The sequence below is a fragment of the Mandrillus leucophaeus genome, unplaced genomic scaffold, assembly GCF_000951045.1.
Source record: "Mandrillus leucophaeus isolate KB7577 unplaced genomic scaffold, Mleu.le_1.0 Scaffold1377, whole genome shotgun sequence".
Lineage (NCBI taxonomy): Eukaryota > Metazoa > Chordata > Mammalia > Primates > Cercopithecidae > Mandrillus > Mandrillus leucophaeus.
The window spans coordinates 156,716-174,061 of record NW_012101340.1 but is presented as its reverse complement, the minus strand read 5'-3'; the positions used below and the strand labels follow the sequence as shown (position 1 = coordinate 174,061).

The following is a 17,346-nucleotide window of genomic DNA, read 5'->3' as shown; positions in this document are numbered from 1 at the left end:
TTTTTTTTTTTTTTGTAGAGACGAGGCCTCACCCTGTCGGTCAGGCTGGTCTTGAACTCCTGACCTCAAGTGATCCACCTGCCTTGGTCTCCCAAAGTGCTGGGATTACAGGCGTGAGCCACCATGCCTGGCCAATCAACTTCTTTTCTAACATCAACATTTTGTTGCACTCAGCTCCATTGCCAACCTCAGGAAAGCAAAAGAATCAGATAAAGAAGAGTTCTTCAGGTTCAAAGTTTCTTTAATTAAATTCTCTTTCTTTTACAGTCCTATAGTGTAAGAGAAATCTCTCAACCTTTCTCTGTATCTTTTCTAACCTATAAGAAGGAAAAGCAGAGACATACTTACAAAAAGTAAGTTTTAAAATCCCTCCTTTTCCACCCAAAATTACAACTTTATCTGAAATAGCCCTTCCTTCTTAAGCCTTCCAAGGTAATCTTTTGCCACATGGCACCACAGCCCAGGGTTTGAGAGCAGTGGTCTCAGAGTCAGGAAATGGGGTATAAATCCCAAATCCACTCCTTGGTAGAAGTGTCACTTTCTGCGATTTGCTTAACCTCTCTGAGACTCTGTTTTCCCAGTCATATATTGGGGATAATTTCTTACTTCCTCTTAGGACGGTTAAGGAGAGTCTGGAACTAAGCAGGCGTTCAATATTCATTGACTGAATAAGAATTGTGCAACACACGGTATTGAAGCAAGCACGTAGTCTGTTCTTATTAAAATATAGTTATATAACTATATATATATTTATATAACTATAATATAACTATATTAAAATATAGTTATAACTTCCTCTTTGCTGCTAAATAAGTGAGAATGATTTTGTTTTAAACATTCTAAATAAACAGAATTGCAGCATGGGAGACATGAGGACATTGGTGGGAAAATAGAATATCAGTGCATAGATAGTAAGACACTGTTTGAGTGATTTCATTCATAAATTCAAATTTTGTCCAGTTCCAATTCTACCACTAGATCTCACCCCCTGAGATGGCAGCAGGTGCAGGGGCATGAATGCATTTGTGTACCTCCATGACCATAGCCTCTACAGTTGGTTTCGCCTGTGTTGCCCCAGCATCAGCTCAACCTTGCTTGCCTGGTCTCCTTTAGGTCTTAGTAGTACTGGACTCATGAGCCCACCTATTCTCATTTCTTCTGGTCTGGGATCCTTACCTAGGGTCTTCTGTGGGGTCTTCCTGCTCTACTGGTCAGCTCCTGGCAAGCTCACTGGCTTCCAACTCAGCAACCCAGGGAGGCTACACTTCAAGGCTCCTGCCTGACTATTAGGACTATTTTCCAGATTGGTATGGAACATTCCCTAAGGTGGCTTCTTCCAGTAGTGCTAAAGGGCAATGTGGCAAGATCTCCCATGCCATTCAGATTTTCTTCAATGTACCATTTGTTCTCTAGGTCAAAATTATTCCTAGAGACATTAGGTGAGATATCAGGAGACCTACAAAGACGACTGCACTCTGCTTTCTCTCTTTCTCCTCATATTCCCACGATCTTCTTTCACTGCCTTTGTATCATACACTCCTCTATGTTAATACCAGCTAAGCCTTAATGGCCCAGTGGCTAACTCTTCTCTACTTTATGTTAATTCTATAAGCTTAATCCTGCATGCTGGGTTGTTGATCTGCTAATAAAGGAGGAAAATAAAGGAATTTAAAAATCTTCTCTCAAGACAATATCTTGGTTTGCAAGGCTATGTTTTTTCTGCATAATCCTATTTATGCATGTCAGAAGCTAAATATTACCTTGGTCTTACTCTTTGCACAGCACCAGAACAGAATTCTAAACTCTTCTGAAGACAGATGGATGTATTGGATGGAGTAGGCTGAAGGTCTTATATCTGCAAAAGCAAGAGAAAAAAAGGACATTCATAAGTTCTTGGATATTTTCCTACAGTGTTTCAAGAGCAAAGTGGAATTTACTGGGAAATTTCCTCTAAAGAATATTAGAGAAACATTCTTGCCATTAAAACCTGCATGATATATTTAAATAACTCATCTGTTATTTCTGTACAGTATAAAATGCACAAAATAAACCAGACTGACTCTCCAGATTCTATACAGTTATAACTCTCTGTGTTGTATAGATACATTCTCAATGTAAACTATTTTGATGATTTTATGATATTGACATTTATTTATGCTGAACTAAGCTATGATCAGTTTCCCTAAATGGAACCCTAAAAAACTATACAGCTGTTTTCCAACAATCTTCCAAGATTAAGATAGTTGTTTTTTGTTATAATGAAACTAATAAATTGTTTGGCCTGGTTTAATTGCTAGTGTTTCGTGTACACGTTGATGTAGATTTTAAACAAGAAAAGCAGAAAATGAAAGTATGTTTTCTTTGGCAGGCATTTGATGTACTTGGAAGAGTTGAAGCTTACCTTAAGCTCCTTAAATCAGAGGATTTAAGTCTGGCTGTTTTGGCAGCGAGGCATGAGGAATTACACAGAAAAATTAAAGACTGCACAGCTGATGCTTTGCAAAAGGGACAAACCTTAATCAGCCAAGTAGACTCCTGCAGGTGAGTAAAGTTGATTTCTTTCTCGGTGTAACAAGCTTTTTCACAGTTTCCACAACCTGCTAAAAAATAAGATGCATGATTATCTTTTTCTGGTTCTGATGTTTTGCTGCATTATGATATGGCTTAAAAGGATCTATTGAAGTTTGATCAACAGCTATTCTGAACACTGCCATTGCTCATCCAGAAGTGAGGCCATATTCTAAGCCTGGAGACTTACATATGCTAAAGCTTTCTGTTTACTCATTTCTGAGGAGGGGAAAGAGAATGGACAAAATAAGAAATGGCGCTTTAGTTCCCAAGGCTTTTCAAACCCTAGCATCTTTATGGAATAGCTCCTTCCCTTTGGTTCATGAGTCATGAGTCTATCCTGTCCTGTTTTTTTCTTACTGGAAGAAAATAAAATACCAGAATTTCCTTCCAGTTAGACCTTGGTGGCTCACCATGCAAAACCCTAAGTAAACAGTGACAATTATTAATCCAACGGCATGGGCACCAGACTGCATGCTTTTGAACAGTGCTCTAGGTGGGCCTGTTTTATGAGCACATTTGGTGAATGCATCAGTGTTGAGCTTAGTGGGTATGAATAGAGAGAAAGACCTTGAGAAAGAGAGAGAGAATGCAGTAGGAAAGTATGGGAAAGACCAGGGATTGGAAGACAAAGAGGAAATGACGGAGCAGATAGTGGAATGCGTATTGACCAGAAAGAAATGAAAGCAGGGCTTACATTTTTGACAGAGACAAAAAAAAATATTATAAATGGGTTAAACTCACTTTTTCACCTTCCATGTCTGCAATCTCCTTGAAACTCAAAGACATTCAATTTGAAGAACCATGAAATAGGTGAAATGTGATAAAAATCATTTTATTTTGGTTTAAATCCTTGTTCTGTTCTATTTTAGATGTATTTAAAGGTGTTGATTTGGTAACTTTGGGTTTGGGGAACATTCTTTCCAGAAGACAGTCTGAATCTGGACAGAGGTATTTAACCCAGCGTTTGTGATATTTGCTATAGGACCATGCACGACTAAGATTAGAAACAATCCAAGGTCTTCCAATAAAAGCCAAAAAGTTGAGGCTATGAAGACAAGGGATTCTCCCCTTTGAAAAATGAATAGCTGTGTTTTTTACTAAGTTTCTTTACTTTAGCTCCAAGCCATGCAGTAGGTAATAGGGGTATCCACTAGGCTTCAGGAGTTTCAAGGTGTTCCCTCCCATCCAGGCACAAAATATGGATACTGGAACTCCTCCTTCTGCTCTTTTCCAGCTTTTCCAGAATGTATAAATGTCTTGAGCAATACAGAAAACGTCCTATGGGGTGGAAGAGACATTTATTGTGCCTAGACTCGGGGTACATGTTGGACATTGATTTGAGTCATATGATGACTGAATTAAGCGGTGAGGTTTCCAGTTATAATTTTAAAATGGTCCAATCTCAGTTTAACAAATGGGTCTCAAAGCACGGACAGATGTTATTTCTCTGGTCAGGCTACTCTTTGCTTGTGACGTGTTCCCTGGCTGTGGAAAGGTTCCTCTCACGCACGGGGAGATCACCATGTAGCTGAAGACCTCTGCCCAAATCTCTGGAGTCTGTTTGTGGGTTACTCCTTCCTGTCTGGTACCCTGCCCACAAATTTGAGATGCCTTGACTCAAAGCCTGATTCCTGTCTTCTCAACTCAGCAAGAACTCTGGGCTCTGCTTAGGTTCTACCTCTCTGAGCTTTGATCTAAAAATTACCTTCCAGGCAGTAAACTAGTGCAATCATAAGGCTCATCTCATGTATTTTCCTTCTCCAACTGATCACTGCCCTGTGCTACTAATTGTTCAGTGTCTGAAAACCATTGTTTCTGTACTTCTTTTTCTAGTTGGTTAAGATATGAGGGTAAATCCAGTCCCTGCCTCTTGACCAGAAACGGAAGTTCCCGATTCAGTTTTGATGCTTGACTCCTGGAGTTAGAAAAGTAGTCACAACTTTTTACTGCTGAATTTTATCCTGTTTGCTCTAATCAGTAATTCTTGTTTTCAAAACTTACATATAAGAGGAAAGCTGCTTTTATTTTATATACATTCTATGTTTGAGGTTTTACTGACTATTTTTAGCCATCATTTTGTAATGGCTGATATGTTTACTTGCTTCTTTATGTGCCAAGAGTGGTGCTGTCTCATTCAACTACAAAAAACAAACAAACAAACAAAAAACTCTATGAAATAGACATCTTCATTTCATAAACAGGAAACTGAGATTGAGAGAAGTTCAGTTGAAATGTCATGGCATTGTTTTTGACACTCCACATGTATGAAATTAAACTCCCTTGACCTTAGTCTTAGTTTCCTTATCCATACCAGTTTTCTTTTTACCTCTTTTGCTCTTTTTGGTCTTAATTTTAACATAATTATCATTTTTCAAAGAGACAGCTACAATCCTGTTTTTCGTGATGCAGACTGGTTTCAATAGAAGAAGAAATAATTAGGTACCATTTCAAAAAGCTTGAATTAATGCTTAGGTAAGTGAGTTTAAGAAAATCTTTAGCAATATGGTTTCTGTCAACATTGTAGTTCCAAAGCATTTGGTTTCCTTGAGATTTTATAATATTTTATAAATCAATACTATCTTCATTTCACAGGAGGAGCTGAAGATAATATAAAATTGTTTCTTGGCAAAGGACATTTTTGGATTCAGAAGGTAGATGTAGAATAAAAGCCCATTAAAAATTGAACTGAAGTGCATTAGACTGTCAGTTGCAAACTAGAGCCATACATTGCTATTGACCTCAATCCCATGTATTCTGTTTGGGATTTGCTCCCTTTCCTCATCTAATAATTTATGTGCTTAATGAACTGAGTCACCATCACAGGAAAGAAATAGAATGTAAGGATAATATTTCAAGTTGCAGTCACTGCTGGAGTGAAGATGGAGTTTAGAATGCTGGCAATGGAAATCAATGTAAATTTCAACAGAGCAAAGCAGATATTGCTGAACATCACAGTAGCTTCTGAGACTTCTGAGTGCCAGCCACACTCATGGGACACAATATATTAAGGTTCCTATTACCAGACACCAAAAAACTGGTATGGATAAGAAACCCAAGACTTCGTGTTAAAGGAATTTTAATTCATACATTCTGAGTGCCAAAACAATGCTATGACATTTAAACTTAATTTCTCTGAATCTCAGTTTTCCCTTTGTAAAATGAAGATATACATTTTATAGAGTTTTTAAAAAATTGAATGAGACAGCACCAGCAGTTGAGCACAAACTCACTTGTTTGTTGAGCCCTGTCTATGTGCACCACCATCAGCACAGAGAGGGCTCAATAAACAAGTACAGTGATACATCGCTTAACAGTGAGGAGGCATTCGGAGAAATGAGTCTTACATGATTTTGCTGTTGTGTGAACATCATAGAGTGCACTTACACACATCTTACACACACACCTACACACACTTAGACATGGTGTAGCCTACTACATAGCTAAGCTAGCCCGTTGTTCCCAGGTTGCAGACTTGTGCAGCATGTTACCGTATTGAATATTATAGGCAAATGAAACACGATGGTATTTGTGTATCTAAACATAGAAAAAGTACAGTAAAAGCACAGCATTATAATCTTGTGGGACCACCATTGTTGATTGCAATGTTGTATGGTGTATAACTATACTTTTTTACTTTCTATATAAAGAGCTTAAAAAAATACTGAGGGTAATATGGTTGTTTCAAATGATTACAGCACAGTCAGTTATATCAAACTGTATTCATTTTCACTAACTGGAAAGGTAATATTTGAAATAGGGAAGATAAACACTTACCTTAATGTAATAAAAGGCTTAATTTAGTATTGGGGCAGGTAGGAATTTCAGAGGCCCTTTGATCTGATTTTTTTTTTTTCTGTTAGTCAAAAAATAGGACCTCAGAAGTTTACGTTTATCTGAAATGAAGCTTCCTTAGTAAATCTGAGACGTTTTCATTACTGTTCGGTAATTACTACTTTATTAGGAACAGGCCTACACTGTTTTACTATCATGCAATCAAATACATTTGACGTTTGAGCAGTTTCACGAAGTAAATTGTGGTTATTTACATGTTTTCTTGCCTTTTCTATTTCCTGCATTTAATCTGATGATAATTCTGAGTCATTATTAAATAGTTGTTGTCTTTTTGGAGTACAATATCTGTCACATAACCACTTTAATTTTAAAGGCATTTTAGTGCATTCTTTATGATGCCTAAAAGTGTATGCAATAACAGTTGTCTCAGTCCATTTTCTGTTGCTGTAGAAGAATATCTGAGACTGGTAGTATATAAAGGAAAGAAGTTTATCTAGCTCATGATTCTGGAGGCTGGAGGGCCAAGATTGGGTGGCCACATCTGGTCAGCTTCTGGTAAGAACCTCAGGCTGCCTCATGACATGATGGAAAACTGGAAGGAAACCAGTTATGTATGAAAAAAGGGCAAAACACAAGAGGCAGCCTCGCTTTATAACAACCTGCTCTAGTGGGAACTAATCTATTCCTGAGAGAACTAACCCAGACTTATGAAAAATACATTAATCCATCTTAATGACCATGTTATTTACCTCTTGAAGACACCACCTCCCAACACCACCTCATTGAGAACCAAGCCTCCACATGAGTTTTGGTGGGGACGAACCATACTTAAATCATAGGAATGGCCAAACGTAGACTTATAGTGAGGTTAAAAGCCCCTGGCTTCCAGCCTTCCTCATCTCTCTCTAAGCATCATCCTTGAGAACCAAGTCTAAAGAAAAACCAGAGATGGCCTGCTACCAAGCAGAATTTTGCATTTATTAAGACATAGGAATCTGTGGTGATTGGAAGTGCTGGGTCCAGGACCTTGTGTGAGGGTAAGATTTTCTATAATAGGACAAAAATGAGGGACCTCCTTTTTTTCTCTCAGTTCAGTTACCAATTCAGAGCTGAAAAACATACAAAAACCCAGCAAGGCCAGGCTACCTTGTGAAGTATTCATTTGCCTTTCCCGTTTGCCAAAATTAACTTATATAATTTACAAATAAACTTGCTTCAGAGTTAACTCAATTTCTACACCTGCCTAAAGGACTACATCAGTTTTCATTCTACCTCATCATGGTGGATTTAGGCTTATATGCCTCATCCTAACTGAATATTTTGCTTTGGTATAACTTTAAGACTTATCTGTTTTGATCCAACACTTACTACCCTCTTAATGTAGATCTTCATACTTTCATATTTTATAGAGACATAAAACAGGAGTTTATTGGATTTTGCTTTCTTTTCCCACAATTTTCATTTGTGTTGGTTACTGCTACCTCCTTTGGTTGATATTGTGCATGGTTATGAACTTTTTGGACAGAACATGATCCATTTCTTCATTTGTTTATTCAGAAATATTTATTGAGCATCTTTTGTAAATCACATGTTCCCAGACATCGAATGTGACAGGTGAAGTGTCCATCTTCATGATGATTATGCTATTCTGGTGGTAAGAAATAGCCAACAAATAAATCGAATACCTAAGATGCTCTTACCCGGGAATGAGTACTATGAAAAAATATAAAAGGGAAATGAAATAGAGTGACTGAGCAGGAGATCATTTTAGACATTGTAGTCAGAGAAGGACTCTCTAAGAACAAAGGGGGCTACCCTGCAAGCAGCCGGGAGATGAGTGGACCAGGCAGAGCAATAGTAAGGGTGCCACAGAGACAAGGGTGGTGTGGCTGAAGGAGGGGGTGGCAGGGGGAGAAGGGTGTCAGAAAAGACTACAAAGTGAGAGGGGGAGGTACACTATGTTCAATGACTCGTTAGCAATAATGGCAAACACTTCTGTGCTCTAGACATAAATTAATTTAATCCTCAAAACCATCCTGTGAAATGGGTACTACTATTATCATTGTTCCTGTTTTGCAGATGAGGAAACTGGGGCACAGAGAAGTTTAATAACTTGCCCTATTGCCTATAACCTTGCAGTAAGAGGTTGTGTGAGTACTTAAGAGCTGATCTGAATTACTATTAGATTGCTAGCTTTTTGTCTTTCTACTCCTTTCATTCAGCTTTAATCAATAACAAGAAGACTGGTGGCTAAATGAACATGGATCCTTTTTTAAAAATGTATATTTTAGTGCACTTAAAATTTACTCTAGCTTCTAGCTTCAGCTCAAGTCCCAACTTCTCTACAAAGTTTTTCTTTCAGTTCATTTCAGAAGTTATTAAATGCACATATGAGCATCTTATATGACATAGCAGCACCAGTCCTCAGGGACAATCAAAGCCTTATAAAACTGACCCCAAATCCCCAGAACCTGTCCCATGTCCAGTCAGGGAGCGACACATCAAGGAAATGTGCTCCAGGAATGAGGGGAACATGAGTACAGTAGGTGTTGGGGTCACTTCTTCAGAGAAGGGAGACACAATCCTAAAGTCTGAGATCAGGACAGGCCAGGTGAAAGGGTGAAATCTGAGAGGGCTATGAACAGTTGCTGTATTTGGTAGGCTGAGATGGGGTCTACATCTTCAAGCCGAGATGAGCTGAATCAATACCTACCACATAACAGTTTATTTTAATTCCTTTTTATTTGTCATGTCTATCTCATGGCTTCACTTTTCATTCTGTGCTGGGCTGAATCATTCTTTAGTTATTTCATTTGTGACAGTATCATGTCCTCATTCAGACTATGATATCACCCCAGGGCTGAAACCACCCAAGAAACCTCTTTTTACCTTTCTTAGCTTAGTATTACATTACTCTAGTATTACATACTGGGTGACTTGATTTGAAATGTTAAGGGGTTGGCATGACATTGAAGGAAAGCCCTTATCATAATGAAAATATGTATAAAGATCTTAACAAACAAAAACAATCTCCATTCTCCAACAAAGCAAACACATTTCCTTTGCCTAGTAGATTTGTCTATGCCTGCATTTTATATGAACTGTACTAAGCATTTAAGAACTTAAAAATAACTGCTTTTAAAAGAGTTTGATGATGCATTTAGATCGTAAATGTCAGATAGTGAAATTTAGGAAATTACAAAGTTGAGTTCTTATGACAGTCTTAACCCAGCCACTTTCCAAATATTTTCATGTCTATAATAAGCTGTTCTTTTTAGAGGCTGGGTAAATGTCATAACTGCAATCTTGGCTTGTTAACGCTGTTAAAGATTTTATCATTCTAAAACGCTTTAGTATGAAAAGTACCAAAAGCTCACACTTTCCATTAAATCCAGGAGTAACTACACTAGGTTCTCATAAAGTATCTTTACCACTGCAATATAAATGTATTCATTTATAATGCTGATGATGTGACGTGAAGTAGCAAAGATCCCAGAGTAAAAAGATCTGGATCCGCAGAACCTCCAGAGGAAGGCTGACTAAAGAGGCAGAAATCCCTGCCCTGGGTGGTTGAGGAGTCCTCTCATATTACAGGGTTTAGGGAGAAGAGGACAAAGAAAAGAGACAGAAAGAGATGTGAGAGGACATATTTATGAATAAGATGCTCATCACAGTGCTATTTATAATAGTGCAAACCGGAAAACCACCTAAATATTTCCAGGAACTAGGGAAATGTTTGAGTAGTTTAAGGGAAAGCACATAATGGAATATTCTAAGTCCCTATCAAATGGTGTTTTGAAGAATATTTTAAGACAGAGTATCCTCACAATATAACAGTAAGTAGGTACAAGTGGGGCCCAAGTTCTCTATATAGCATAATACTAATGTGGGGTGGAGTAGGCGAGGAGGGCCAGGGGATTACCGAAAAGAAAGTTGTTTTGGAAGGAAATACATTAAAAGATATTTTTATGTTTTCCAAATAATCTCAAATGTGGGCATTTATCTGTTTAGCTCTTGCTGTGCCCTTTTAATCTCAGTACCATGTTGCAAATTATGAGAAAATTTCAGCCATTATCTTTTTAAATATTACTTTTCTGCCATTACCTTTTTTTCTCTTCTCCTACACCTTCTACTAGAAGAATGTTGGAGCCTCTTGGTCTCTTTCCAGTCTCTTACCTGTCTTTGTTTTTTTTTTTTTTTTTTCCCACTATTTTAACTCCTCATGTTGCATTCTCCCTGGGTCCTCAGGCTATTTTCTCTTTTGTAAATTTCCCCTTTTTTTCATTCATTGATTTCTTATTTTAGAAAATATATTGTTTTTATTACTGTGATTTCTAATTTTTTTGTATCAAATTTTGCTTTATTTCTGACTGTTTTTGTTTCAAAATTTCTTGGTCTTTTATTGTGGGTGTTGGTTTTTTTAAATCTCTCTGACGATCTCAGGCATTTACTTTAAAGTCATTGTCAGATTGCTGTACTTATTTTCTTTACAACTGGAGTACATTTATCTCTTGGTTGTTGAATGTATCTTGGATTTGCTTTTCCTCATGTGTTTTGAGATTTTGGATTGCACTCTCATTTGGAGTGGGAGGGTTTTTTTCTTTGACTTTCTTTTGCTTGCTTTCTTCTCTCTTTGCTCTTTCCTCCTTAGCAGCCTTGCAGTGACCACCTGGAGTCATAGTACCTTCAGTCCAGCATAAAATGTCCTTCTGTTATTTGATCAGGGTCACACAAGCATCTGTGGAGATATTCTGGCTCTTGAAGATGCAGTCAGAAAACCAGAAGAGGGCTTGATGTGGTTCCTGATGGCCCGCCATGTTTGATTCCATGGCCCCCATGGATATAGCAGTTGGCTATATCCATACAGCAGTTGGCTGCAGTATTTTCAACCTCCCCTAATGAGGGTGGAGAATTTCAGCTCTGCTACTAATTTCAGGAAGAATCCTAGCAATGGCACCCTTCAAATAGAACATATGTGTTGGTCTCTATGGCCTCACAGAAATGGAACTTCTGGCCATCTCTACACGCATCTGAACAAGAACTCAGGTGCCCTGTAGCTTCAGCCACACTTACTGCTTTCTGTTTCTACTATGCTATCTATACATAAAAGATTATGTGTGTGTGTGTGTGTGTGTGTGTGTGTGAGAGAGAGAGAGAGAGAGAGAGAGAGACAGAGACAGACAGATATGTTTGGTTGGAGAGATTTTCAAAGTATATAACTTAAGTAAGAATCAAATTTATTGTAGAAACATAGGCACTTCACTTCTACAGTATAAATGGCACTTTTTCAAAGTAGGGATGAGAACTAGAGAGAGCAGCAGTTGTTTCCTCAAAAATAAAGACAACCATAAACATAAAAAGACACTCTTCAGGTTCCCGTTAAAAGAAGCAGCAAGCTAAAGATAAGGAAGATTTTTTTCCGTCTTCAAAGTATAATTTGTCCATAGACAAAAAGAAAAATATGGTCAGCTGATCTCTCCCAATGAGACAGAGTAAGCTGTCAAGTGCTTACCATCTGGTTCAGCTCCTAATCCAGATGGGCTGACAATAGTAATTTATGAAAGGTTTGAAAGCAACTTGCCATTCTTCAGAAAAAATCATTAGAACACATTAACATTGGAATTTGCTCCCCTCCTCCAGCCCCAATTTACAACAAATGCAAAAATAAGGCAACTGCTTCCATACAGTAAATAGAACAGCCTATTCTTGAACCAAAGTCTCTGCTCTTTGAGAAAAAAAAAAAAAAAAGTAATTATTTTTCTTCCTCCTCCACTCCCCTCTATTGGCTGAATGAGTAAGGGAGAGAATGTTCTCATTTGGAGTTTCTAACAAATGCCTGAAGAAGCCTTCACAGTCTGTGATGCTTGGAAAAGTCGAAGTCAACATCAGGAATAATCTGATGTACCGCATGTTCACACTACAGACGGGCATCCTCTAATCCATTCTTACAGAGACAGCCCAAAGGTCAATCAATATTTCCAATGCAAATCACAGAGCCACAGACTGTTAGAGCTAGAAGTCTAGCCCATTGTTAGCCCCTCTCCCACCCAATCAGACTGCACATGGGCAGTGTTGCTTCCAAATCAGAACAAAATGACAGGGCACCACGTTTTTGGTTCAACCAAGTTTCGTCGTCAATTTAATAAGATTGTAAAGTAATAGGACTCATTTCTGGGAGACTGATGAGATTCTATTAATTTATTTTCAGTTCATGTAAGAATTGCTGGCAAAGAGTGGGGTCATACCTTTCCTTTGATCAGACCACCTGCTGTTCAGGTGCTGAGGAAACTGTCAATATGCATGCTATGCAGGTTTTAAAATGTTTTAGAACTTTCAAAAGAAAAGTCTGGTATCACCGTATAAAGTTTCTAATGGAAAAGGATGGAATCAGGGCTGAATGTAACCTGCAGATTAGGATGTCACTAAGAAGAAATAGAAAAAGCCCTAGGACTGGGAATGTGATGGAGATCTTTCAATTGGGAATCAGAGAGAAGGAACTGGTTACTGCCCAATCAGACAGAGATGACCAAGTTATAAGGGCATAGAGAGAGGGAAATTGGAACTGGCTAGAGTAACCAAGATGAATGGAAACTTCTCTTCCCAAGGAAAGGATCTAAGCCACATGTGAGAATGGAGTATACACAGGACAGGCAGTGATGCACAGAATGACAAGGCAGTTCAGTCTGTCCCTCTAAGGCTTTAAGTAGAAGGAAGTATCGAGCCAAACTGCACATGATAAATTTGGTTTAACCTAATTATAAATGCCAAAGCATACCAGAGAAGAAATTGGGCAGTCTTTGGATAGCCTAAAACTTCTACAAGTGGCCAAAAGTGCAAGTCATCATTGTTTAAAACTGCTGGACGCTGTTACTATGACATTTCAAATATGGTAACTGTGCGTATGTTCTTCTCAATCTTTAAATCTATGTGTTTTCTTCCCTTAAATAATGACCAGAGACTATTTTATTTTATTTGAAAATGGGCATTGATATTCGACTACTTAAAAGGCTATGTGTTCAGGGCTACAAGGGATATAAGAATAAATAGGACACCATTTATTTCCCTCAAAGAATTTACAACGCAATAGATACACATGATAAGGCATAAATCACCACAAAATGAGACAGAATCTCCAAGGTTACTGAAAAACAGAGAGAGATAGAGAGATCCTATATGGTTGGTTGTAATTTACCTAAATTAAAATGGTAAGTTCTTTAAAAAACAACACTTTTATGGAAGGAATGCTTGGTTTGGTTTTGTTTACCTATTTTTTGTGCTGAAGGGACCGTCAAGACAGGCTGTAATTTGAACAAGCTACCATGACCCTCTAGTGGCCACTTGGAAAACTGCAGCAGGCATCGCATTACCTGGAAAAGCCAGCCAGTTTCAAAAGAGCACGTCAGCCAGGCCACCCCTGTTTCTACTTTCTACGACAGCCAAGAACACTCAACTCAAGGCAAAGTGAAATTTTAGAGGAGAAAATACTCCCTACCCCAGGTCATGTGTCATAGACCCAGAAAAAGCATTATGAGGTGGTAGAGTGTGAACTCTGAGATCAGATGTCAGCCATTTCAGAACTGGGCCAGTTACTGAGACTCTCTCTGTTCCTCAGTCTACTCATCTGTGAAATGGGGATAACAATCCTACTCAGCTCATAGGGTTGTTATGAGGATTAGAAAAGAGACTACTTAAAACATTAAGAATAGTGCCTTATCACAGTAAGAGCTCAATAACTGTTTTTATTAGTTATGGCATTTTATGGTAAAAACTAAACCAATGTAATCTGTTTTTCCTTAAATTTCCTGAAGGTAAGATGTATAACTAATCATTAATTCAATAAAATTGTTAAGTATATTAAGTCTATCTATTCAGGTAGCAGAGAGACTTGACATTAAATCAAGTCTTTGCTACTTACTAGATGTGTGTCTCTAGGGCAAGTTATGTCACCTGTGAAGGCTCAGTTTCATTGGCTAAAAATTGAAGTTATTGTTGCTTTTCTGACACTTCACAAAGTTATTGTAAGGATTCTATCATAATGCATCTATTGCACTTAACAAAGTGGCAAGTTTGGTGCAAGAATGTATTAAATAGTAGCTATTATTATGACTATATGCAAATTTATAAGAAGTGTGCATCTATAATCTATATTTCCATGACACTGTACAATCGAGTGATGCCATTTTAGAAAGAGAGTTCATTTTAGATTCAAATAGCCGAAGAGGAGGCTGGACTTAGTGTGAGTGTTGAATTAGAGCATCATAATTAAGACAAAGTAGGGATTCAAGCGGGAAATTTGAGAGGGGGAGGAGATGCTAGAGCAAGTTCAGGTGAGAGTCAGAGAGTGGGTCTGAGTTCTGGTACTTCTGGTACCTGAGATATCATGGCTAGGACTTATATATAACTGCAAGAAGCTGGCTAACAGTCTTATTCTTTGGAGAAGGCCAGGGAATAAAGAGTAATGTGAACAGGAATCAAGAGGCTTGGCTGGAGCTGGTTACTGAGATCTAGTTTCCCCCAGGGAGTAGCCTATTCGGAATTTGGACTCCCCTTCAAGCTACAGCTTCTTGGGACCAGGGAGGCCTGTGTTCTAAGTTTAGTTGGTAAAATAGCCCCTAACTGGAATGGATGCCGAGGGCATTTGGGGTAGGACCACACAGGGCAGCTCAGAGGTGAGAGTGGCCACCTTTTATCTTGGCTTTTCTTTCTTAATTGTATTAATCATTTCCAAATTTCTTTTATTTTAGTAATGGCATTTTCTGCCACTTTCAGCTATATTTCTTCTCTGTGTGTTTGCCCATTTCCTTTCACAACCTTTGTTCTCTGTACCTTCTTTCCACAATGCCCCTTATTCAATTTATTTTTCTCATTCCAGGTTTCCATATTCTGCAGAAAACTTGGAGCCTAAAGTATACAGGAAAACTGGGCTTTTAAATGCCTTTTGAGCATACAATATTTCAAAGTCTAAAGCCTAGTCAAAATACAATTCATATCACCAATACACTGCTTTTGTAGAATTATGGAATTTGGTGTTATTAAGAAGTATTTCTTAATGATAAATGAGAAGAATCTCCTGATGTCTTGATTATATTCTTCACTGTCTCTACATATTAAAATGCAAAACTAAATGTTTAAAATGTAACATCTGTGAAACATTATGTATCATGAATAAGATTACTCATAGTGGTTTCATATTTTCCTCCAATTAAACGTATCTGAGACTCCTGTGGTCCACAAGACACACCTCAGTGTTTTCCAGCTCTATAGCGGCCTCGTCATCACTCCAGTGAGGTTACTTTACCTCTCAGTCATTTAGGATCTTGCCCTCATTTCATTACTAATTAAATTCATTTTTACAGAATCATAAATTAATTATTTTGAGGTAAACTGACTGAAACCTGTACCTTGTTCTGAGCTCTTTTTAAACTCTCGGTAATTAAATTTAAGGGCTATAATGTTAATCTTTATTAATACAGTATGCGAAGGAAATGACTGAGGGGAAATGAAAGACATCAACTTCTTAAATAGTCTTAGGGATAGGTTGGAAAATTTAAAAGTGTTCATTCCCTCAACAATATTAGGAAACCTGTTAAGATATCTTTGGACTAGAGGTAGGGTCCAACTCAAAATTCATGCATTGTTTTAGAGGCATTTTCGTTGCGGGAGCTCTCATGTCACTTTTCTTTGTCTCATGAGGCCAGCACAGGCGAAAAAATGATAATGGGAGGCTTGACTTCTTTTTTTTTTATCAACAAGAATATTTGATTTCTAATTGTTGGTGATAACTTGGTTTTCATCTAATGAATACAGCCTTGAGCATTCATAATCATTGAGAACAAGGACCTTAGTGTTATACAAATATTTTACCCTATTGGATTAGTAAATGCTTTGTTAATTGGCTGATCCACATTTCTATTCAAAGAGCATCTTTAGATAAATGAAGTTTTTAAATAACACCCTAAGGAAAAGTCGTGGTAAACACACTGTGGCTTTGCCATCAGGTTTTCAAAATAGCCTACAGAAATATTAAAAAGTAAGCCTTTAGAAAAGAAGATTAGACCTTGTTGCAAAAACCCATAACTCATCTTTTCCCTCAGGACTCACTGACAAAACAAAAGAATATAATTTGTTTTTGCTTTCTGCTATACCGAGATGATAGCTACTTAACTTCTATTATCCTAAAGCTGATGCCTTTTACCAATGCCTACCTAACATGAAAGCAGATCTGTTTTCAAATATTCTGTGTTCTATATTGGGGTAGAGTGAATTAACAGCTGGTTTGCTCTGTTCAGCTCTCAGGTGTCTGGCATCCACGAGATGATGGGGTGCATTAAGAGACGAGTGGATCATCTGACCGAACAGTGTTCAGCGCACAAGGAATATGCTCTTAGGAAACAACAACTAACAGCCTCAGTGGAGGGTTACCTACGGAAGGTAGTTTCATCAACTAAAACTTAAACATCTAAGTTGGTGATAATAGATGGTATGGTAGGGCAGTATGTGTGCATGGTGGGAGGACAGGGGCATGTCTCCTTAGGCTGCCCTTATGTTCCACATTGGATCCTCTAATTGAACTAGACAGGGTTGTAATTCACTATTGTTCATCAACCACCCCTGACCCAGGTGGCCTGTCTGTGCCTCTGGCCTGTAGGTATATACACAAAGGCAGTTCCCGCTTTGCACAGTACTGTGTTAACTGAACCAAGTACATATGGGAATAGAGTGGATTTTTCATGTGCATCGTTCTGAGCATGGTTCAAATATGCACAAGTTTCTGTTACCATGGTACCATACAACACCAGGACTATAGATAGGTAGATAGATTGATATATAGACAGACACCAAATATTATGAGTTTTAGGTTTTTCAAGGAATAAATTGCCATTGTTATATTTTATTGAACTAGACCAGTGCAAGGCAACACAGTCATTCTGCATATAAACATACATGTGAAAATCCTCTCTGCAAAGTGAACATGATGACTTC

The 17,346-nt window shown here is 38.0% G+C and overlaps 1 protein-coding gene across 1 annotated transcript in view; it reads left to right on the top strand.

Annotated features, from left to right (window-relative positions):
- The window catches only part of CCDC141 (coiled-coil domain containing 141), a 212,763-nt gene that overhangs the window by 137,615 nt on the left and 57,802 nt on the right, over positions 1 to 17,346 (top strand). The window contains exons 8-9 of the mRNA XM_011973440.1: positions 2,369 to 2,541; positions 16,653 to 16,794. Of these exons, the coding sequence (XP_011828830.1) occupies positions 2,369 to 2,541; positions 16,653 to 16,794 (315 nt within the window). The remainder of the gene's footprint in view (positions 1 to 2,368; positions 2,542 to 16,652; positions 16,795 to 17,346) is intronic.